Below are 22,841 nucleotides of genomic sequence, written 5' to 3' on the forward strand. Positions count from 1 at the left end.
CATGAATATTCTATAGACCCGGAAGTAGGGCGGTACTGCTGTTTTGCTGTCGAGTCACCTCTGTCAGGATGGAGGAAAACGAACTGCTATCATGCTGATTAACGAGGGATCCCGACAACCGAGCATCATAAACCGGCATAGTTAGGCTAAACTGAACATTTATCTTGAACGTCTGCATCGTTTCTACAACGCCTTGCCAAAATGATGGAAGAAATCGACAGATTCCAAGTGCCTCCAGTCAACGGAGAGACGCAGCCTCTGGTGAGAGACGAAAGACAAAAACACATCTTATGCAAATTATTCTCTATTGAGTGCAAACGGTATTTTTTTTTAATTTGTCTCGCTTGTGTGCCTGATCGTGACAGCTGTGTCACACATAATCTGCGCCTGAGCTAACCGATGGCAATTTACAGCTCTGGGACAAACTGGATCTCTGGGATGGGTGTAAGTCGACCATTCATAGATGAACGAATAGCGGCTATTGCTTTCTATAAAAAGGACTTTGTCAATAATAGACACATGGATTGCTACATAAGCAAACATTCACTACATTTTATCATGGTGATTAAGCTACGCACTTGGCTAAAATCGTGATCCTTTAAATCCACGTCAGTATGCGCTTGTTTACATCAATAACTGCTCACTGTTTTTACATTTCGTCATTTGGTGACGTGTTATTTGGGTCGGGATGTGCTGTATGAGTCCAAATGATGAATTGGAGCTCTGTGTGCAAACCCGTACTGCAGACTGAGCAGTGATGACAGTTAGCCTGAGCAGAGTCCCTCCATGGCTTACTACATGACAAGTCTCAGATCTGTTATTGACTTGTTATGACATTAATATTTTGCTGCGCTTATAACACATCTCTGTTATAGATATGCACTGATAAGTCATAGCAACCACTAAACAACTAAACCATCGCTTTTATTCTCTCCATTTAATTTTGAGCTGAGCTTTATTTTCAGCAGTACATTACTGTCACAGATAATTCTGATACCCCGGCCTTATTCTCCTCACTTCAAACGAGGCAGTCTCAAACAGCTGTCCCTTTGTAAGTGTTTGCCTTGGGGGCTTAGGCAAAAGCAGAGCTCCAAGTTCTACTGTTCATACCATATCCATGTTTCCCCAGCCCTGCTGTCCCTGAGGCTAAACTCTGGCAGAAATCACAGAAAAAGCTTACTTTTATTGGTACAGAAGCTGCTTTTTTATGCAAAAAGCAATTGCCTTTCCCCATGAAGATTTGATCAGTCTGCCCTCATGTTTCATCCAGTGAGATTTTTTTGTGTGAAGTTGAATCCAATACAAGAGATGCTTGGTTTGTGGCTGCAGTGTGCCGTTGTGTGCCCTAAAACCATCTCGAACCCACAAAGTTTATTCCTTTTCATCTCATAACTATAAGGGCCTCTGTCAGTCAAAAAACACTGTGGACCTCTCCGGTGCTACCTCATATATTTTACAGTTCTCCTCTTTGGATTTGCACAGATTCTGACCATGCCTGGATCCCGGTGTCTGTGGCACACATGGCTGTGCATTTTAATGCTAATACCATCATTGTGATTCTAATACCGGATGAATGCACTTGGCACCTGCGTCTTTGTTGAGAATCAATTTGACACAAATAAAACCGCTTTATATAGAATTTTGAGTGTTTTCAATCTTTGTCTATTACATGTATATTTCTCTCAATCAAGCATGGTATCTAAATTGCTTTCCAGTCGCAAATCGTCACATTATTCAGCATGAGGACGTCTGAGAGTGAATACTGTAGGCTATTTATGGTAGATTGCCCTGCAACACTTCAAGATTGCAATATATGTAGCCCGGTTGTCATAGTCATGTGTAAGGGTATCATGCAACTGTTTTAATGGTCACCTGATGTATCAGTCCTCACTGCTATTGGCCAGTGAGCGGTTGTTATGCATAATCCTACAAATCGCTTGGTGTTTATGCTTAGTCAGCAACCTTGTGGCTCTTCATCATCAGAGGCAGAAACGGATTCGCCAACAGGACGACAGACTGATTAGACTCATACACAGAGTGGTCATTTCTCTAATGTGTGTGTGTGTGTATGTGTGTGTCTGTGTACACATTTTGTGCGTTCGTCACTGTGAGTGAGCGTAGGTGTGTGTGAATGCACGCTGAAGGTCAGGGTGAGGCCATGTTTTACTGTAATACATAAAAATCAATCCGTCGCCCCAAGTGTCACAGGTCAGGTCTGCATCATTTGTCAGTGGCTGTCAGATTGTGGTCTTTCAGGAAACTGTCGGCTCCGGCTCTTCTTGTATATTTTAAATGTATGTCTGTGTATGATCCCATTGATTGTTGCCACTGAAAGGGCTCAGTTTTCATTTCAGCTTTAAGGTTTAGAAACCTAAAGTTACATTTCTTTAGGCCAGACTTTTCACTGATTCACTGTATTCTAAGCTGTTATGCTTCAGGAAGAGTTTTAACTTGTTTATTATGGGATACCTGCCACTTGCTATCAGCAATTGTGCTGTCGTATTTTTTAACAAGTTGCAGGGAATTCTGTCACACGTAGCTTGGAACAGAATCCCTTTCATTATTCACTGGCAGCCCTGCTGAAAAATTTCAAAGGGATATATTTGACAGACTGTGTGACCCTGCATCATCATAGTATCTTTCTGTAGAGGAATAGAAGTGCGAAGACGCAAGAAGAAAAAAAAATCCTCTGGGTAAGCCTAATCATCTAAGGGAAGTGCCTGTCACAGAACAGAAAATGTTTGTGCTTGTTAAAGTCGGAATACCTCATCTGTGAGATGTGATTTCTCAACCTCTACTCGTCTGTGTTCACTGCTGCTCATTAATTATTCCAATGCTTCATCACCAGGAGAAGGTGAGGCTATTAATGAAGGCCACATTGATTGGCATTACTAAAAAGAAACTATTTATTTCTAGTTGAAAATTGGGGCAATATGAGAATAAGAGATGAGTTTTCAAGTGTGGCTTGTGTTCTGTCTGACAATAATGTGACTTAGAAATTTTCTTGGGCGTGAACCTGAAATTACATGTGTCTGAACATGTAGTGCTCTGCATGGCTGTTTTATCAGATTGTTTTGTTGGCAGTTTGTTTTTAATTGCATTACATAAAAATTGATATGCAAAATAAGCTATTCACTGTCCCCGCTAAATACTCATGAATTTTTCATCAGGCCCTAAGAGATTGGATAAGCTCTGTTGGCCTCATGGAATTGGTCTAAATTGGTGCAGTGTTTCTCAGTGATACCATAAAAAAGGTTTTGATGAAAGAGATTCAGGCATATCTGTGCTCAGACCTATTTATTTTGTTGTCCATTCATGCAGTCTTCAAAGACACTTATTACTGTTTAAAATGTTGCTAGGAAGCACAAATATGCCTCGGCCTGCAATGAGGCTTCTGGACTTTCAACACTTAGAGATTTTATGAATAAGTATAAATTAATAAATAGATTTAAACAATCAGTAAATTGTATCTTGTACACAGCACTGGTCTGAGCGTATATGAATTCTTAACTGTGACTGTAAGTGTCTCAGCTCTAGTTATAAAAAGCTAAATGCCTGGTAGTATTCATTTATCTCTCAGAGTGCAACAAGCAGAGGCCTGTAGGATCAACATAATGTGGAGCTCTGTGAGCAGAGCAGGCCAAGCACAGCCCAGCTCCCCTCTCGCAATCTGGGGAAACCATGGCTCCAACAGCAACCCCCTCTGTTCTCCCCTGGCCACCTCCCCATGCCATCACCATTGGCTCACACATGAAAGAGACAGAGGCACCAGCATAGGCCGAACACTTGAGCCTATTGACGCTGCAATCCAGGGAGCTATAGTAGGCCAGAGGAATCTTGCCAGGGTGTTCAATGCAAGCAGTTTCTAAAGCGAGCTGATTTTCCAGGCTATGTTAGTGATGGATCGGATCATTATTCTCAGTATTGAGTTTATTAGATTCACATACCCCAAAGAAATAGTACAAGCTGATGGGAATTTGTCACTAGAACACACTTTGGTTTTATCCCTGTCTGACATGAAGAGGCAGAGAGAGAAAAAATTCAACTGACATCGCGTGTTCGGTGTTAGTGTTCAAAGCTAACATGCTCTGCACTGTGTTTCTGTTTGTAGGACCCAGCAGCATCCTCCACCTCAGAGACAGAACCTGACACTAAGGGAGAGAGTGTGGCCATGAACTACAAACCCTCACCACTGCAGGTCCAAATAGGTATTATAACGAACACAATGCAAATCAATACATGACATGACTTGACAATATCAAAGGGTTTAACAGTAAGCAGCAAAGAATGGAAAGCATGTAGCACATCAGAGAAATATGTGCATGACATTTGCAATTGGATACTATAGTAAGCAGGCTTGCTTTACTGCATCACACACAGTTAAATTCCATATAAAAACCAAGGGATTCCTTATGATATTTATGAAGCACTTTGCATGTCAATGAAATTATGTTTCCCAGCATTGTAATTTACTTCTACTGTCAGTGATGTCAGAATATTCCTGAACAGCCTCTGTTACTGTACTATCCCAACACTGATAAAGCCTCTGTTGCATTCATGGTCCCTCTTCTTTATTTAGTCCTAAGGACTGTGATCCAAAGAGCTTGTAGAAAAGTAATGTTTCCTGAAACTACACCATGAATCTCTCCAAACTGTTGGCTCTGTCATAACATTCCATCCCATAAAGCATAGTTACTGTGAAGCTAAATGTCTTGGGATGAACTTTTAGCAATCTGAGATGTATTTGATTTTCACGCTACCTGTAGCCTGTCAAAGAACAACTAGATATTATAGCAATATATATATGTATGATATCATGAAGACTTACTCACAAAATATTTCACCCACACAAAAATTACCAACCACTAGTAGTGGCAGCATGTTGGGTAGGAATCTTATTACAACATCTACATTCCTAGCCTCTTGTTAGCTATTCTCATTACAGAGTTGTATACTGTGCTACATTTGGTTAACAAGGCTTTAGTTAGCATTTTCCAAGAAACAAAACCACACAATACTTCTAGTTATAGTAAATGTATTTAGCCTAATTGCTGTATTTACTGATGACCTCACTTCCTCTGGTTGCCCAGAGAAACAGAGGGACCTTGCCAGGAAGGGATCAGTGAAGAATGGCACCGTGGGAAGTCCTGTCAATCAACAGCCTAAGAAGAATGCCAGGACAAGGTAGCAGCTTCCACTGACTGTTTGTTTCTCTGTTATTTTGACCAACACAAGCGCAAATGTTACACTTTGCATTCATTAGCATCACAAGCAATATGTTTTTGCATCTTCAGTGCTCCGTTCAGTGCAAAGTACCGCAACCAACTGAAATGCAAAACATGCGTGCAGCTTCTGAGGGCTTTACTCGCTGCCAGCCTGCCAGCGACGCCGTCGGACTACCTAATGTTACAACCGAACACAGAGCACAGCAAGGCTTCTTAGAGAAAGGAAATTGGATGTTTGGGAGTATGAATGCTGATAAAGAGTCAAAAGCACTGAGCATAAACCCAGTACAACCCACAGTATTGACAACTGGCTCATCTGTTTAATCCCACTCCCTGGTGGATTAGCGGAAATATAAGAAAGGCTACCCACTGGTCTGAACCCGGAATCTCTGAGGCAGAAAGATAATCTAGAACTGCCTGCAATCTGAGGGCAACAGATTAGCCCCAATTTTTTGGGCAAATAAATACCATTATAAGGACAAATAGAATATTCTGCTTTGATTCCTTGACTTATACGTTTGCAGGTCTTTTCATACATGTTTCAGTAATCATACATTGTGATATTTTGTCACAAATGTGAAACTAATTAGTTGTATGCATGCTTTCTTCTAATACACATGTGTGCTGTGCTCTTTTACAGGTTGGTGGTGCCAAACAAAGGCTACTCTTCCTTAGACCAGAGCCCAGATGAAAAGCCTCTGGTAGCCCTGGACACTGACAGGTAGGTGCTGCACATGTCATCATATCACTGTCTCCAACACTAAAGCATCACAGACATGGGAGAACCGATGTTTTAGCAACAGTAGACTAAAAAGGACAAATTGGCTAACTTGTAGTTTTATACGCCTCACTCTGTCACGATGAGACATTAATCCATAGAGCAACTTGAGAGAGTTCTTAACAGAAGGGATCCTAAAAAGGGGCAAAGCCTCTCCCAGGGCTCAGGATTAGAGGATAGCGGGCAAGGATTTAGACAGGCAAAAGCAGCTCAGAGAGAGCGCTCCCTTCCACCCATTTCCAGCAGCTCTGTATATGACACAGATGAGTCCCACCCTCTGTGTCCCCCATATGTTGCCACATGAGGCAAACCCTCTCATGTAAAATGAGCTCTCTGGTGGCCAACAGAGCTTACATCATATACTCTCTATGACAAGCTTTCTGACTCACTGCAACACCGGATACCCGTTTGTTTATTGTCCACAGTTTAGACTCATGTGCACACCCTTTGCACAATGTCTGCTTGTTCTGCTTGTTTGCAGTACAGGAAAGTCTGATTACTCACTGGAAGGAGAAACTATGATGTTACTGCACATTTGTACCTCAGTATGTCTGTACATCCAGCCACATTTTTGAATTAGTAATTTGACTATGAATCAAGACAATATCTGTACCAAAAATGTGAAATCTATAGGCATCATGCAAGAAGCACCCGTACATGCAACTTTGCATTCACCAAATTTCCAGCATTTAGAATTTTTTCTCTTAATTAAAATTTATGAACCTTTTGTCTGAGTCATGTACAGTCAGTCTGCTTTGCACTGCAAGGGGAAAAAAAACATTATTTTGACATGAAACCATAAAACGTTAGTATGAATTAATTTGGAACTTGAATACAATACAGGCAATATTTAATATATGCAAGTCTTCCAAAAGGATTCTTTACATAGCATAATTTTTATTGCTATATTTTGGCATGGAGACTTGCACAGTTCAGTAATTAATGGGGAAATTGTTCTCACCCAGCAGCCTCAGGGACCTTCTGCAGTTCTCTGTCTCAAGTGTGCATCACCATCTACCTGGTTATAATAGTAGTTGGTCTCATATCTTCGTCGCATGACCAAATCACATGGTTTGTCAGGGACCACTTTTAAAAAGATGCTATTTAGCTTTTAAATTCATGTAGCTGAAACAATTCCCTCATATCTTTTTCATGCTACAGCAGCTGTGCTATTAATAATTCCTAATTGTTTCCTATCCTCCAGTACAGCTACTGACACTGCTAAACGTGTTATCTTGTTTGCCGATTACCAAACAGCAGGACTTGAAACTCATTAAAAAAAACCTTTTTTTTTGTGAATGAAACTCGCTCACAAATGTAGCTGAGCATGTAGCTTTATGTAGCACGGTTAGGGATTCTGATTATGTTAATGATCAAATCTCATTAACACGCACCTCCTCATGAACAGGTGATGAACATCAGGCTGAAATAAGTGATTTTGTCAAGTCAAGAGAGTTTAATATAAGAATATGAAACTGGTCTTCCATTAGGCCCAATACCGTGGAAATGTCAACACTTCATGTTTACTAATCACTTCAGATATAAGACGCAGCTTTTAACTATGTATGCAGTTTTTTTTTAAGTGGAATTAAATGCACTACTCAGCTTGAAAAACTTTGTTGGATAATTTCCTCTGAGGCTTTCAAGTGACTCTGAAGGGTTTCTGAGTCTAAGAAATAACCCCTGATGATGCATCATTATCTAGAGACTAAATGGCTCTGGTAGAAACTGAATCTTCATTCAGTCATGCAGTCTCGTTCATTATTCTAATGGCATTTGTACGTGTCTGCTTCATGCCTAATTGGATGCTGTGGTCACTTTTTAATAAAGCTGCAATTTTACTAGGTCGGACCGCAACACTTTCAACATGACATATGAAGTCTCAACTACACCCAGGTGAATTTTTGGATAGGCGCACAAAAACGCACTACTTCCAGTGTTGTGAAGCAATTTGAGGAAGGCTCTTTTCATGTTCCATCACCAGTTTTGGTCCAAAAAAATCACAAAGATGCTTTTGTCTGCCAGAATCACAGAATACCTTTCTCATTCACATTCCGCTACAGTTTCAAATCAACTAAAGTGTCTATAAAAATAAAACTGTGATTAAAACAGATCAGGTCGCATCAATGAGGCTCACCAGTTATTAATGTAATGTCTTGGCAGAACATGAGCAGGAGTTTAGTTTGTTGCTTCCAACTGCTTGTAGGAGTTTATGAATACTTGCAGCATCAAACAGCAGCAGGGTTAATATGAGTGTATTTGGAATAAGAGAGTTGTTTGCATTCATGCAAAAGCGACAACAAAACAACAGCACCATTAATTAGCTATAGTGATTAATAATAATAAATGATCCCTGACATGGAGACAGGATTGGCTCAAGTCTGTTGAGCTGTCACTCATCAAGTCACAGTTAAAATGTTGCAGTTAAAGTATTTTTACAAAGCTTCAAAGTTAAGTAAGTTAAGTAAGTTAAGCATATTATCAAAGGCAAAACATGGGAAATATAGGTATTTAATAAATCATGTTTTTCATCATTTATAAATTAGTGCATGATTAAGCCTAATATTTATGTACAGTCCAATCATATGTGAATGAAAAAATCGACTGCGTACCGTCGCTGTCTTAATCACTTTGGTGGGCCTATCTGAATGAAGCCGTGAAGAAAATCACCAAAAAATGAGCTTTGTGTGAGTGACTGACTGCCGTCATTTTAACACATTTTTAAAGCAGCAATGTATGTGAAAAAGGCTTACAAATGTAAAATGCTCCGTTAATATAATATTATGATATACAGTATAATATTGAATTTCCATTCAGGATGAATAAAGTGATTCTATTCTATTCTATTCTATTCTGTTCTATTCTAATAACTTGCATCACAGAATTTAAACTTTTGCGGTCATTTCACCCCTCACCATCCTGCTGTCCCCATCCTCATCCCCACTCTCACCCAACCAGTGGAGGCAGATGGCCGCCTTCCCTGAGCCTGGTTCTGTCAGAGGTTTATTTCTCTTCTCCCTTTGTTAGGAGTTTTTTCGTTCCTTCCCACTGTCGCTCATAGGGAATCCAAAAGCAGCTTTGGGTTGTTGGGTTTTCTATTCTCTCTATAATTCATAAGGTCTGTACCTTGCTATGCTAAGCGCTGTGAGATGCAAGCTTCAAACAAAGCAATGTAGGATCCATCCTCCATACCTTCGACCCTCACTCGGAATAAAAGACAGAACACTAAATTGTCTGATCACCCTTTCAAAGATTCACACATCCTTATCACTACGTGTTGCTATTATGCAGACCCTCATCATGATTTCTCGTGTCTTTCAGTGATGATGACTTTGACATGTCCAGATACTCCTCATCAGGATACTCCTCAGCCGAGGTGAGATGTCTGAGGGACCAGGTATCTATACACATACTATATTGTTTCACAGCATCATTTGGTGAAACCACAAGCATCGCCACGTGATCACCCAGTTCCTTTGTCACACCAATCACGCCAGGTGTATGTGTACCCATTGACAAAATGTGTACCGGCTCCTCCAAGCTTTCATAGTCACAGTCTCCTTTAAATATTTCTTTAATATTCATCAAAACAGATTATTTCCTTTTCATTTCTTCCTTGTGTAGCTGAATATGTTTCATTTGTTTTTGCCTCTTTCCTCAACCCATTACCATCAGTGACCTGCATGTACTCTGTTTGTGTGGATTTAATTATTATTATTTATCTGAATGTTTTTTTTGTCTATAACTTCTGTAACAAACATTTTTATAATCAGTATAATAATCAGATTAATTAAAAAGGCTCACTCCTAGTCTAAGGATTGGCAAAGGCTTTTTCTGAAGTTCTGCTGACATCATATTTCTTTGGCTCCTACAGCAGATCAACCAGGACCTGAACATCCAGCTCCTGAAGGATGGGTACCGGCTCGATGAGATTCCAGACGATGAGGATCTGGATCTGATCCCCCCTAAAGCGGTCAACCCCACCTGCATGTGCTGCCAGGCTGCTCCCTCCACAGCCTGTCAAATCCAGTAGCACCCACCTACCCCCAACCCCAGAAATCTCCTGCCTGCCACCTGCATTGAGGCCAACTACTGACCAGAGTGGCAGCAAGGAAGAAAGACAATTGGCTGGCAAAGGCACAAAGGGAAAAACAAGGGTTTATAAAATGCTAAAAAAAAGAGAGAACTTGACAAATTGAATATGTACAGTACCTGTGCATGTTCCTCCTATGGTAGGATCTGTGCATCTTACTTCTGCGTTGTTGGTTCAGCAGGGACTCGACTGATGGCAGAAACATTACCTCTAAGGAAAACATGTTACTTTTGCTTCTCCTTCGTTTGACTTCCATGCCATGCTCATGGATTTCCTGGTTTAAGAGGGCCAAGAAGGATTGTGTGACATTGTGGAAGAAGCGAAGTACGAAACTACGATGGTAGGATCAAGTGTGTGAGACAGTGACATGGTGTCATTGGTCCATCCAAGGAGTCGACTTCTTCTTCTACTGGTGTATAATTGATGGTCATATACAACGGACAAGAAGGGATTGGAATCTCGGTAGTGCCCATTCGTTTTTCTCTTTTCTCATTTCTTTCAGCCACTCTGCTTTGTCTTCCTGTGTAAATACGTGTCAAACATGAAAAGGACATGCGTGTCTGATTATGCCCAGGAGAATAGCGCTAAACCCTCAAGCTGCTGATAAAACACTAATGCTTACACACTAAGGTAGTAATCCACATCATTTTTTTCCCCCAACGTTTATCTGTTACACCGAGATTGTCCTGCTTAATTCTTTTATATTCAGTTAAAAGAAGCTGAAAAATGCATGCTGCCTGTTGACACTGTGTCCTGATGACCAGCCTGTGCAGATAATTTATCACTTTTTACCGACCCCATGACCACATCCTTGTGCCGAGGAGACAATATGTGCTTTCAAGTTAGTCATATTTAGGTTCACCTACTGTAATACCAGTAGATCTAGATAAACCGTTCTAATAATGCCAGAAACGAGCTCATGAATTAGTGTGTACTTTGTGTGTGTTTGTTCATGTTTGCCCCCACATGAGTGTGGTTAAGATGCTCGCAAAGGTAGCTACCACCAGTGAAGGTTGCGATATAGTTTATATATATAATTTTCTCAAATGAAAGTTGTGCAATTTGTTCATACCTGCTTTTAAAGAATGTCTGAAGTGATTCCATATTGCTTGGATGATTTTTTTGAATTTCTTCTGTTTTGATAGGATGCGCTTTCCTTTCTTTAAATATTTTGTTAAAGTTTCTTTTGTAAGGTTCGAAATATGTGTATTTCCCTCCTGAAGTACACTATAACTTATTTGTCTGATGTGCGGCAGAAACTGTACATGTAGCATCACACAGCTGTGTATTGTCAATGCATTATGCCATTTCATGTTTTCCATGGAGTTCTATAGGAAGTTGCCCTTGTTGTCCGGAAGTACTGAATGTACACTGTTTATTTTATCATGTTTTTTTGTTTACATCACTCTGATGACATTTGCAGAACTCAGCAGGAATCGGCTATTTTTCCTCGTAGTAGATCGAGCTGGGTTTCTCCAAAAACACTGATAACGAGAGGTTCTAAAAGTGTCTGAAACATTTCTCTTACAAATAACTTAAACATTGATAAACTTATTCAGCTCGTGGGAGAAATATCTGGATATCCTGAGTGTTCTGATGACTGATGTTGAAGGGATTTGAACTATGGTGCATGTCTAGAAAGACGTCTCGTTTTTAGATATGAGACTGTGTTTTTTTGGGAACGTTGCATTCATTTGTCACTACTGTTCATCTGCACATTTCAACAGGTTTACATTTTTATAATGAAACTCTAAGACAAAGGGCAACAAAGGCAGTCACTGAATGGAGATACATTGTGTAATTTATGGCTCCATGATGACTCAGTCTCAGTTGTTCCTATTCTTTCTCTTTTTCTTTTTTTTGGGTTTTGCAGTAATGCCACATCTGCAGGTATACATATATGGGATGTCAAAAGAGGCGTATTTGCTTTGGTCAAATTGATGAATGAATGGTACTGTATGTATAGCGCAAAAATAACTAGTATCTATGTGGATAGAGAAAAGGAACAGTTAATATTGCTATTTTTAAAATCTTTTCCTTTGATTAGTTTTGCTGGTTTGAGTGAACCTCGCAGAAAAATCTGTAACCCAGTAAGAAAACATCTCCCTTCTCTTATCACTGATATCCCTGCAGCATTTGACTTACAAAAATGCACACAGATTTAAAAATAATATACACAAAGAAGGTGCCATGTGTGTAGATAGTAAAACAATTTTCATGAAGTAGAAAACTACATGAACAGGACAGTGGGCCATTTAAAATGTCACCAGTGCAGCTACTGGGTGAAGTGATGGTTGGACCAGTAGCTGTGTTTAGTTAACAGAAACATGGAGGGACTGACTGTTGTGCTGCATTTTTCTGCCATTAACATCATCCTAATGGATTTGCACACAGGTCATCACGGTCATCCTATACTGAGTGCAATACTTGTGGCTAATGTATAAACTGAGGCGTAGATTCACTATCTTCTTGAGTTTCTAGTAATTCGTTGTAACCGAAGCTATTTATTTGCAGTTGTGTGTTTTTCATTTTATTTTCATGTACGGGAAATACTTCATATACGGAAATACTTCATATACAGACGGATGCTTTTTATTTGTCAGATGCTTGTTATGACGATTGTGAACTGGTTCCATTTAGATTTTAATGGTGTTAAAGTTCTGTGTATAGTGCAACATATAAAAAAAATAAATATTAGGTATCTCAAGTTTGCAAGTGTCATGTGCTGCTGTAATTTGCAGTTGCAGGTTTTGTGTTTAGTGTTACAACCGTCGTTATTGCTTTCCAGCCCAGCACTTGTTCAGACTCAAACAGTTTTCTCCGCAGGAGATGAAACAAATAGCTTCTGGATGAAAGTGTTTGTCTGCCTCCCACACAGTGTCTCTGCTGGTGATGGCTGATTACCCACCGATGTGAATGACATTATGAAATAAAGAGGCAGGTTGAGGAGATGGATCGAGAAATAGAGGAGTAGTAAGTGTAAGGGGTGGGGGTTGGGCATTTGTGATTAGCCTTGAGTTGATCCCTCGGGAGCAGATGGTGAATGATGGCTTACACAGATGCCTGGGATCTCAGGAGGTAACAGAAGTGCATGTCCACGTTGGAGTAACACTGAAGTTGAGGAAGACGTAGAAAGACGGCTCATGAGACAGGTGAGGAACATTTCTATGTCCAAGATAAGGCAATTATTGCATAGTTAAGTTCATGCTTATAGACTGGAAATATTGTAAATAGTTGGAGTCCTCTTCTGGAAGTCCAGGTTGGTTGAGACTGTAGTACTCATCACAAGATACATGCTTCATTCACCTGTACCTAATGAACTTTTGTAAGTTTTTGGCCTCATTTTTCCTCAAACAGGAAAACAAACAGAAAAGCATCTGAAGTTTCTTATAAAGTCCAATTTAAATTAATATTACACAAATAAAAGATTGGTACTTTCAGAATAAGAGCCCGCTGTAGAGTGTAAACAGTGTTAGTTAAGAGTGAAGCTAGTTTGTAAATGAAAGTTTTCTCTAAGAGAGATGTAATAAACTATTGTAGCACGTTGTGCAGAGTTTTTAGATGGGTATTTTGGCCTCGTGTGAAGTCTAACTTCAAGCTTCATTCATGCAGACAGATCCCAACTGAACGTGACATCATGTTGCTGAGCATTGCTGCTGCTGTGCTGCTGCTTTGTGTGCAGTGTTTGCATGGCTCTGCTCTTCCTGCTGTGTCCTCCTATGAGTTCACTGCCTATAGGATGCAACAGTACAACTTGGCACAGCAGAAGCATGGTAAGTTTACACAAGTGACAAATTTGGACGTATATGTGTTTTGATTCAGAAAAAAAAATAGCATTTTGTATCTTTAAGGTGTCGGTACAAGTTGGTATTAAAAGAAAACTCCCCCGTTAGCTGTTTTCTAGGGTACAGTACAGACATTGCTTCTATAGCTGAAGTTAGCTTCCACTTAAAGTTGTGTTTCGTTTTTTGTTACTTCATTTTTATTGGATCTTAACTGTGCAGAATGATGTATGCTCAGACTGTGTTTTCAAATGAATGTGCGGAAGAAAGAAAGTTTCTCTGACCTCAAATCCGCGTTTGACTTTTCCATGAAGTAGAAGATTCTGTGTTCAGTGGCTAAACTTTTGATTTCACAAATATTTTTGTGTTCATAGATCCAGGATTTTTCAATTAGGCTGGAAGAGTAGATGCAATTTTAAGAAAAATTAGATAACTGTGGAAAATTCATGATAAACACATATTCAAAGTAGAGTATACAGAGTGCCCCCCCACCCCTTCCCCCCAAAAAATTGATAGCTGCAGTCAAACTCAAATTGATATGTTTTTGTGTAGCACTTGATATTTCTGTTTAATTTGCCTTATTCTGTGTCTTTTGCTGAGGTTGTCGTGGAGCCATTGTTGTTGCGGAGGCTCGCTCAGCAGACGAGCCATCACTAACCCGCCGCTGTGTTATCATGAAGGTGTCAGACTTCACCACAGAAAGATACTTTGAGGCCCAGAGACAAAATGCTGCTGCTGTACTGATCCTTCTGCCCAAAAATATCTCTGGTGTCTCTCATGAAACAATACAGGTAATAAACTGAGAACATTTTTGTGCTCCATGACAAGCTGTAAGGAGACTCAGAGCACATCTTTTATCAGACACCGTTGAGGATACAATTTTTGAACACCACAATATCAGTTCTCCGAGGTATTAGGTAACAGCTCGATGAAGTGTTGTTATAGAGCATTATACAATAGTTATGGAAATGAGAAGAAAACAGGAAAGAAAGGAAGCTGTTAGGTAGCTTTTAACCAGTAGCTCAGTCTTTTTTGCGCCTGCTTGCTATTTCTTTTCTCCCCTTTCAGTCCTTTATGGTGAGTGAGAGCGAGGCCTTGCAGAAAGAAACTCTGATGCCAGTGTATGTCGCACCCGAGGACGAACAGCTGCTTTACATGTACGAGGAGGTCAAGCAGGCTGCAGCTACACGGACCTCATCCATATTTGTCAGAGGTAACAGATGCAACAGGATCTATGCAGTGAATACGGAGGATGGATGAGCTATCTAAGATTATATCTCAAAGAAAATGACAGAGGTGTTGTAAGAAAATAATTATGAAAAAAGAAAAGCTTGGAAAGAACACAGAATGGAAAAATGTCCCAAAATGGAAACAAAGAGCTGGAGAGATTGTGTCAGATGGCAAAAACTGAAAAGAAAACAATGCCTTTCACTAAACGCTATTCTTGTTGTTGGCAGTGCTCCGAAGTATGATCACAGCTACAGCTTTTCAGATCTTAGTGAGCAACAACGTCGCTATTAAGGCTGTCACTGACAATTCTATGGTCACACTGGAGGTGAGTGTGGAGCCATGACAACAAAATCAGCAAATTTCAGTCAGATCTTTTTCCACTTCCCTTGTTTTTGGCTGGTTATTTTAGGGAGTACTTCCTGGAGTAGGCGAAGACATACCCACCATCGTCATCACAGCCCACTATGACTCCTATGGACTGGCTCCAGTGAGTTAGATGCTAACACACCTCATTTAGAAGTGCTTTTAATAGTCATAATCATCTGTTCCCTTCTTAAAATGTTACCACTGAGTACCGTAGTGAGCTCATATACGGATGTGTTTGTGTGCCACACAGTGGTTGTCATATGGAGCAGACTCTAATGGCAGTGGAGTCACCATCCTGCTGGAGCTGGCACGTCTCTTCCAGAAACTTTACAGCAGCTCCAGCACCAGACCTCAGTGAGTTCTAGTTCATTTTAACAAAATATGTGCGCTTTGGTCAATATCTGTTTCTATAATACACCTGCATTTTTATTATGGGTGGTACTGATCAGAAAATAACACCTAAAACCTGGATGAAAACTTAAACATACTTCAAGACTACTCACATAAGTAAGATTAGCTTTCATTAATCCCAGGGTCAATGTATAATTACGGGACTTTTTGTAACATACTTGACAGGTATCATAGTTGACATTTTTGCTGTTTTCAGGCTTAAAATCAACATGGCCGCCTATAACCAAATACCACAGGACATTTTTTAAAGATTCTTCTAAAATAATATATATACAATTGAGTAAAATTGAAATTGAACGTTATTTACAAAGATATTGTAGTAAACCTGTTGACATGCGATAAATCCACACTAGACTCACACACTGCTTTATATTAAATAACTTAAAAAGCCTTGGAGTCTTGCCTGTCTTATCTTTAGGAGGAAATGACATCATGTGGAGCAGGTCATGTGATCTGGAATTAACACACTTCCTTGAGAAGTGTTTTTGCAATGGGTAACTTAGTTAAAAAATGATTTCTCGAACAGAGATACAATTCATTATTTTCCATATAAAATTTGATATATTGCCAAAAAAGAAATATCTGTCATGATTATCTCAACTTAATAAAAAGAACACAATCAAAACAATTTTTGAATTATCTCATTTTATTATTGTTTAGCTAATTAGAAGTTAGAAGGCACTGCATTGTTGTTATTAAATTCGGATGGTTATTTAGTTTAACATTTTCATGATATCCAGTCATTTTTCATGATTAAACAATTCTTTCCACAATGAAAAATTAGGGAATTTGTAAATACATGGTCATAATGAATAAAATGTATGCAAGATATACTGTATCCCATGGACTTCAAAAGTCACTCAGTTATATATTAACCCCCCACAGTGCGGAAATTTGCAGTAGCAAAGGGTATAGTGCAAACATTTAAGGAATGTAGAGGGGAAAAAAACAAAACAAAAAAACCCCAAAATATACACAAGTACTAGTTCTACAAATAATAGTATTGTACATATCAGTGGTAGTGTGCAGGTTCTTTTATGTAGAGACATAATGAGTGAAGTATTAATATCGCACAGATTGCCTCAAGGCAGTAAAATACATATTACATATCACATATTATAGCATATGTAGAAAAATAGGTACTGGACAGGGTTATTAAAAGTACAAAATATTTATAACTCACAGAATGTGTAGATATTGTACCAAAGAGAAGCAGGATGGTTTTTATGTCTCTGTCCTGGTGAAAATATTAAGGCAACATGTCAATAATGAAAAAAAATTGTCCTTTTTGTTTTAGATATCATTTAATGTTCTCTTTGACCGGAGGAGGAAAATACAACTTCCAGGGCACAAAGAGATGGATCGAAGAGAATCTGGACCACGCTGGTGAGTTTGTGACTTTGCAACCCCTCCAACATGTGGAATGTGATTCTAAACATGAGTTGTCCAGTTTTATTTTAGCCAATCAATTTCTCTCCAGAGTCCAGCCTGCTCCACGACAATGTGGCATTCGTTCTGTGTTTGGACACACTAGCCAACGGGGATGAACTGTACATGCATGTGTCTCGTCCTCCTAAGCCTGACACTCCCATGCACTCTTTCATTCAGCATCTGGAGGAGGTCAGCGGCTTCACTGTTTCTGTTTATGCGTTATGCACAAGTCTTGTCAGTCTTAAGGGCCTCCCACATTAATATTTTTTATTTGTCCTGCAGGTGGTTTCCTCCAGATTTCCCTGGGTGAAGGTGGGATTGGTTCATAAGAAGATCAATCTCGTGGAGTCGACAGTAGCCTGGGAGCATGAGCGCTACAGCCTACGAAGGATCCTGGCCTTCACTCTTTCACATCTGGAAGATCCCAAATCTGAGCTCCGTGGCTCTATACTGGACACGATGTAAGCTCTAAGCTCTGGTTGTGACTGTTAGAATAAAATATTTCAGCTACTTGAAAGTTTGTTTGCACAAGACTTAGCAAATATAATTAGCTTGTTTGGATATCACCTCAAAGGTCACAAGTGGATTTCAGAAAACTTAAACGGAATGGAATCATCATAGCAGAAGCACTGGCGCGGTACATGTACAATCTGTCTGACAAGGTGAATGCATGAAGACACAATGTACGTTATATACATAAAGATGGAAACTATATTCATCAGCTGATCTGTTTTTATTGCATGTTAATTACTCCGTGTTCTTTTCCTCAAGGGTTCACCAAAGGATGTGCAGGTTTTCAAGGGCCAGCTGGTAGGTTCAGGGTTATTTTGGTTAATATGCAAAGCCAAGTGCTGACCTCTGGTGTTATTTTACAGGCATTACACAGCGTTCATCTTCAGTGCCTCCAGTCTGCATGGTTACCACAGTTGATTCAGTGGATTCACTTAAAGATCCGGGCGTTTGTATAATGTAAAAAGTTTAGTTTTTCTGTAACAGCTTGATTTGTTAAATGTATTGTTCCTAAATGAAAAAGGAAAACCCAAACTGAACCTTTCACAGCTAAAAATTGAGAGTTCTTAACATACAGTAAAATAGATTTTTATGTAATGATTTATAGGAATTTTCTCACATCTATGTGTCTTTAATGCAGGACTTTCAGGACAGTCGCATTTCTAGTTTGATGTCTTTCTTGACGTCCATCCCTCGAGCCACCCAGCTGCTGGATAAAGAACCCAGTCACATCCTGCTGGTCAATTCACTGGAGCACGAATTCAAACGTTACCTGCAGCAAGTTTACAGACACACCTTCCGACAGGACAAGAGGTGTCGCACATAGTGATAGTTTGAGTAGAAAACACTGCCACGCTGTCAGCTGCTCTAAAAGGCACAAATGCAACAATAATGATGATATTTTTTTCCTATAGGGACCCAGAAATTACTTTCTTTGATCAAATGAACCAGCCAGTAGTGATGTACAGGTAGCTATGTGTCTTCCTATTCATTCTATGCATGTGTTACATTCAATAAGACATCTGGAGAATGACACAGCTTTTCTTTCAGAGTGAAACCTGCTGCCTTTGATCTGTTCCTGGGTGGCTGCATTGCTGCTTATTTGGGGATTGTTTACTATGGAATCCAGGTTTGTTAATGTACTCTTTTATATAGTCCACTACTTCTACATTCATATTCCTATCCATATTCATGTATTTCCAAAGCACTGATAGGAGGAAGAAAATTAATTTATCAGGTTTGTTTCTTTCTCTTTTACAGAATTTCGGTTTTCTCTACACAAAACTGAAAGCAGCGGTGAAATCCAAGCACCAGTAAATACTCTGAGACTATGAATGCTGAGTCTATGACAAGGACTTTGAAGTGTGCTCTGAGCAAGTTGGATGTTTGCTTCGCTGGCTGTGTGAAGAACATGAAAGCAAAGCGACATGAATCTCCTCAGAATGGTCATATGCATAACCTTAAAAGTGCACGTTCGCTTTGAAATGCATATTATTTTAAAGTTGTTTGTACCTTTCATTATACAGAATGCTGTCAAACTGTGCAAAATTACTTTCATGAATAGACTTCGAAGTTGTTTGTACACAAAATTAATAAAGAAGGCGTTTGTATCAAAGCTGGGAACACAAAGCACTGCTTGGATCTGATTTGAGCGTTCGTGAAGGACATTCCTGCCACATCATGACTATGGTTTGCCATGTCCTCTGCTCTGCATCTGTTGACATGGATTTGACTGGGCTTAACATAGCTGTCAAACGAGGCCCAACCACTGCAGTGGATGAACAGCCAGTTCCTGTCACAGATAACTCAGTGAGAGCGCTGGAGACACAAAGGCACCCTACGGCGCTTGGTGAATTATTAATGCTTATGTGGCATGCTGACAGTGAGTAGAGGTGACGCTAGATGGTGGCGGGAGATTCTTAGAAGTCCTATTCCTCTGCTGGTTTGTTCCAGTTCTGCAAATCTGATAAAACCTCAGTCGGTTTTAACTACGAGGCAGCCAAACAGCCAGGAGCTGAGCCTCAGTGTTTGAGATCAGTGCTTGCGCTTGTTTGTGAGGGCCCCCGGGAGGGAAATAGGTCATGGACAGTGACCCCAGGTATGTGTGGCTCTGCAGGGGGCTTGGAGCTCAGGAGGATTAGTGGCCGAGTGCTCAGGTAGCACAAAGAGTTGTTCTGCTTCAGCAAGGATGCTCTTAACCTGCCTTTGCTTCCAGCAGAGTAGATTCATCATGACAGCTACAGGTTAAACAAAAACATTTTATCTATCTGGTAGCTCTTAAGGATTCATTCAGGATTTATAGCTCTTGATGCAAGACATGTACCACGCTGAGATACATGAAGCACATAATAATTAATGAATGGCATGAAAACAGGTGGCATAAACAAAACAGTAGCAATAAACCTCACAGATATCAAGTAATTTTTCAAAAACTAAACAAACCAACTAAAAGCAGGAGGCACACAGATATAGGGGAAGGGGTGGAGCTACTCGGTGATGGGGAGGAGAAGGATGCTGCATGACTCTCAGGCACACTGGAGGTAAGCAGTAGAAAATAAGAAAGGCAGTAAATGAGGATGGCTCCCCAGGTCTACATGACTATGTACAAAGAGCATTTCAGCTCTCCTGGCAGAGCGAAACGAGCAGAACTTCGGCCAACGTCTGCCCACCGCAGGAACAACCCCCAGCCCCGGCCGGTAAGATGCACAACCTTCTATGTAATTGTAAGAAATATCTTGGAAAATTTGTCACCAGAATTTGAAATGTTGGTGCTTTGTCCATGTAAGTGAGCAAAATGAAAAATATGGTGAACTAAAGGTCAGATAGGATTCACTTATTAATCCATATATTGTTTTATATGTTAAGATATACTGAGATGTGTTACACTAATTGGCAGCTGATTGTTTACATTTCCCTCTGCATGGTGAAAGCTGTATCCCATCTATTATTCAGTACTTCCTCCATGTGTATTTATTCATCCAGGAGTAAACAGATCTAAGAGGGGTGTATAATTACTCTACTGTAAAAGAAAAAAAAAGTAACAAAACAAGACAAATAATGCAGGAGAGAGGTGATATTAATATATGCAAATTTTACAGCTTTCACAACACTCGCGGTTTTCAGTGTATTATGAGGACGTTAATACACGGAGAAAACCAGTCGAGAGAAATCTAAATGGAATTTCAGCACCTATGAAGAATTAAAAAACAAAGCAAAATTCATTCATTATTAGAATTTGTTGTCTGTGAAACAAATATACACCATATTAAATGTGACCACCTTTACAAGATACTGTATTCAGCACAGGTAAAGAAAAATAAAAACTAGTGCACAGTGTCTCTACCAGAGCTCTTTTTCACTTTGTCTTCTACTTCTGTGTATATTTTCTCCTATATATGGCATTGTTTTTCTTGGCCCCCAGGACTTTCTGTTTCCCCGGAGTCCTCCATCAAACTACAGGTCAAGCTGCACTCAACCACATCCTTTGCTTCCCGTGGACACCGGCCGTCCCCTCTTCCCCCCTGTCAGACATTTGTCATTTCATAGTCCTGTTACAACTTGTCCTGACAACTCTCTAAACACAGCAAATGCAGGGAAACCACAACACATGCCCCATGTCAACCTCTCGGCAGGACAAGCTCTGCCCTCTTCTGACAGACTGCAGAAACTACAGCTGACGGAGCCTCCATCTGCCACCAACTTGCAGCTCCACACTGCTTTGAAGAACCCCCAGAGGTATATGTTAACCAGGTCAATCTATAGTCTGAAGATAGCGATAAATACACAGTGATTTGGATTGATTTTCTTGGCAGGAGAATGGATTATCAGAGGACTGTCCATCCAATCTCAGCTCAGCAGCTCCAGTAAGCAGATAACCTTTGACCTCTTCCTGTGGCCTTTGGACCCTAAAAACAGTGGATTTAGATGAAGTGATTTTGTAAGTCAGGGTATAATGATGAAAAGTAAATATGTTTAACATTGTCTTGAACAGGCAGAATGCAGGTGCTCAGCTTCGAACAAGGCCCCAAACTAGCCTCCCTCGTGCAGCTGCTCACAACTTTGCGCAGACTCGATACAAGCGGTGTTGTTCTAACAGCACTCTGGATTATAGGTGCACGTTCACACAAAGATATGCATCTCTTCTGTCTTTCTGTGCCATCAATAATATCCACTGACGTCTACATTTTTTTCTTCTCAACAGTGGTTGCTACAGCTGCTTCCATGTGGTGAAACCCCACCAAGCCGGACACTACATCATCCACCCTGAGTTTGTGTCTGAGTGCCTTTATTAGGCCTATTAGAGCACATGGCATCCAAAGTGGGGATCTGGGACCTGCAGAGGTCCTTCAGGGGAACCTGCAGGGGATTCCCTTAGCAAAATGAGGGATTGTTAACTTTTGTTTAATTCTCTGCTAATTAACCCAGTGAGACGAGGTGTAAGTGTGAATTATGTAGGCTGCACCCTCATCGCTGTTATCTCCTCGCGTACGGCATGGCAACCGCTAATCAGCACTAAATCAGCAGCAAAGATCTTCCTGTAAGAGGCTTGTGATGATGAAATCCAATGAGGAATTGTTGCCTTAATGTGTTGACTGTGACATTGCAATTTTAAACAACTACTAAAGTGATAACTTTCCACATGTAATGTAGGAATTCTTTGTTGCATGTTTGAAGCCTTAAAATGGGAATACAAACAATTATTATAGACTTATTATGGGTACTAACTAGTGACACTATGTGGCAGACAAATATGTCACAGTGCAAATAAAGTGATTAAAACAGTACAGTGTGTTTCACAAATGGATCTGAGCTCAGCATGGAAATATAAGAAGCATTAAATACTAACTTTTGCTACTGTTAAATTTTGTGCATGGAGTGTTGTGTACTGATTGTGAATATGGATGTGTGTGTGTGTCAGTTTGAATATTTTTCAGACTTGTTGGCAACTGCTGGTTGTAAGAATGAGGGTGGTTGACATATAAGGTATTTTAAAAGCTTAGTTTATGTAGATTTAA

General features: G+C 40.0%; 2 protein-coding genes and 1 long non-coding RNA gene across 4 annotated transcripts; all 3 read left to right on the forward strand.

Moving 5' to 3' along the window:
• Positions 1 to 7: 7 nt before the first annotated feature.
• fam219aa (family with sequence similarity 219 member Aa) lies at positions 8 to 12,803 on the forward strand. Of its 2 annotated transcripts, none has more exons than XM_022200540.2 (6): positions 8 to 261; positions 4,112 to 4,208; positions 5,091 to 5,184; positions 5,866 to 5,946; positions 9,325 to 9,400; positions 9,878 to 12,803. In XM_022200540.2, exons 1-6 carry the CDS (start codon positions 202 to 204, stop codon positions 10,034 to 10,036), a joined length of 567 nt encoding a protein of 188 aa, XP_022056232.1. In that variant the 5' UTR covers positions 8 to 201; the 3' UTR covers positions 10,037 to 12,803. The 2 variants fall into 2 exon arrangements, with proteins under 2 accessions (XP_022056232.1, XP_022056240.1); XM_022200548.2 differs by having other exon boundaries at positions 9 to 261; positions 9,325 to 9,379.
• Positions 12,804 to 12,926: 123 nt separating this feature from the next.
• Positions 12,927 to 19,443, forward strand: zgc:109965 (Nicalin-1-like). The gene is made up of 15 exons (XM_022200187.2): positions 12,927 to 13,869; positions 14,479 to 14,669; positions 14,947 to 15,091; positions 15,336 to 15,433; positions 15,518 to 15,595; positions 15,725 to 15,828; positions 17,183 to 17,271; positions 17,366 to 17,505; positions 17,599 to 17,777; positions 17,891 to 17,978; positions 18,088 to 18,126; positions 18,467 to 18,639; positions 18,741 to 18,794; positions 18,877 to 18,955; positions 19,087 to 19,443. Exons 1-15 carry the CDS (start codon positions 13,596 to 13,598, stop codon positions 19,141 to 19,143), a joined length of 1,788 nt encoding a protein of 595 aa, XP_022055879.2. The 5' UTR covers positions 12,927 to 13,595; the 3' UTR covers positions 19,144 to 19,443.
• A 907-nt stretch (positions 19,444 to 20,350) lies between these two features.
• Positions 20,351 to 22,610, forward strand: LOC127534245 (uncharacterized). The gene is made up of 5 exons (XR_007942280.1): positions 20,351 to 20,522; positions 21,248 to 21,561; positions 21,639 to 21,689; positions 21,818 to 21,937; positions 22,028 to 22,610. It is a non-coding gene; the product is annotated as an uncharacterized LOC127534245 (long non-coding RNA).
• The last annotated feature ends 231 nt before the right edge of the window (positions 22,611 to 22,841 follow it).

The sequence above is a fragment of the Acanthochromis polyacanthus genome, chromosome 5 (assembly GCF_021347895.1).
Source record: "Acanthochromis polyacanthus isolate Apoly-LR-REF ecotype Palm Island chromosome 5, KAUST_Apoly_ChrSc, whole genome shotgun sequence".
Classification (NCBI taxonomy): domain Eukaryota; kingdom Metazoa; phylum Chordata; class Actinopteri; family Pomacentridae; genus Acanthochromis; species Acanthochromis polyacanthus.

Excerpts from the sequence above, each read along its gene's own strand:
- fam219aa (XM_022200540.2), top strand. The coding sequence starts at position 202 with ATGATGGAAGAAATCGACAGATTCCAAGTGCCTCCAGTCAACGGAGAG. Across the intron at positions 5,185-5,865 it reads AAGAAGAATGCCAGGACAAG|GTTGGTGGTGCCAAACAAAG; the intron begins GTAGCAGCTTCC and ends GCTCTTTTACAG. Across the intron at positions 5,947-9,324 it reads GTAGCCCTGGACACTGACAG|TGATGATGACTTTGACATGT; the intron begins GTAGGTGCTGCA and ends CGTGTCTTTCAG.
- zgc:109965 (XM_022200187.2), top strand. The coding sequence starts at position 13,596 with ATGAAAGTTTTCTCTAAGAGAGATGTAATAAACTATTGTAGCACGTTG. Across the intron at positions 17,272-17,365 it reads AGAGAATCTGGACCACGCTG|AGTCCAGCCTGCTCCACGAC; the intron begins GTGAGTTTGTGA and ends ATTTCTCTCCAG. Across the intron at positions 18,795-18,876 it reads CAGCCAGTAGTGATGTACAG|AGTGAAACCTGCTGCCTTTG; the intron begins GTAGCTATGTGT and ends CTTTTCTTTCAG.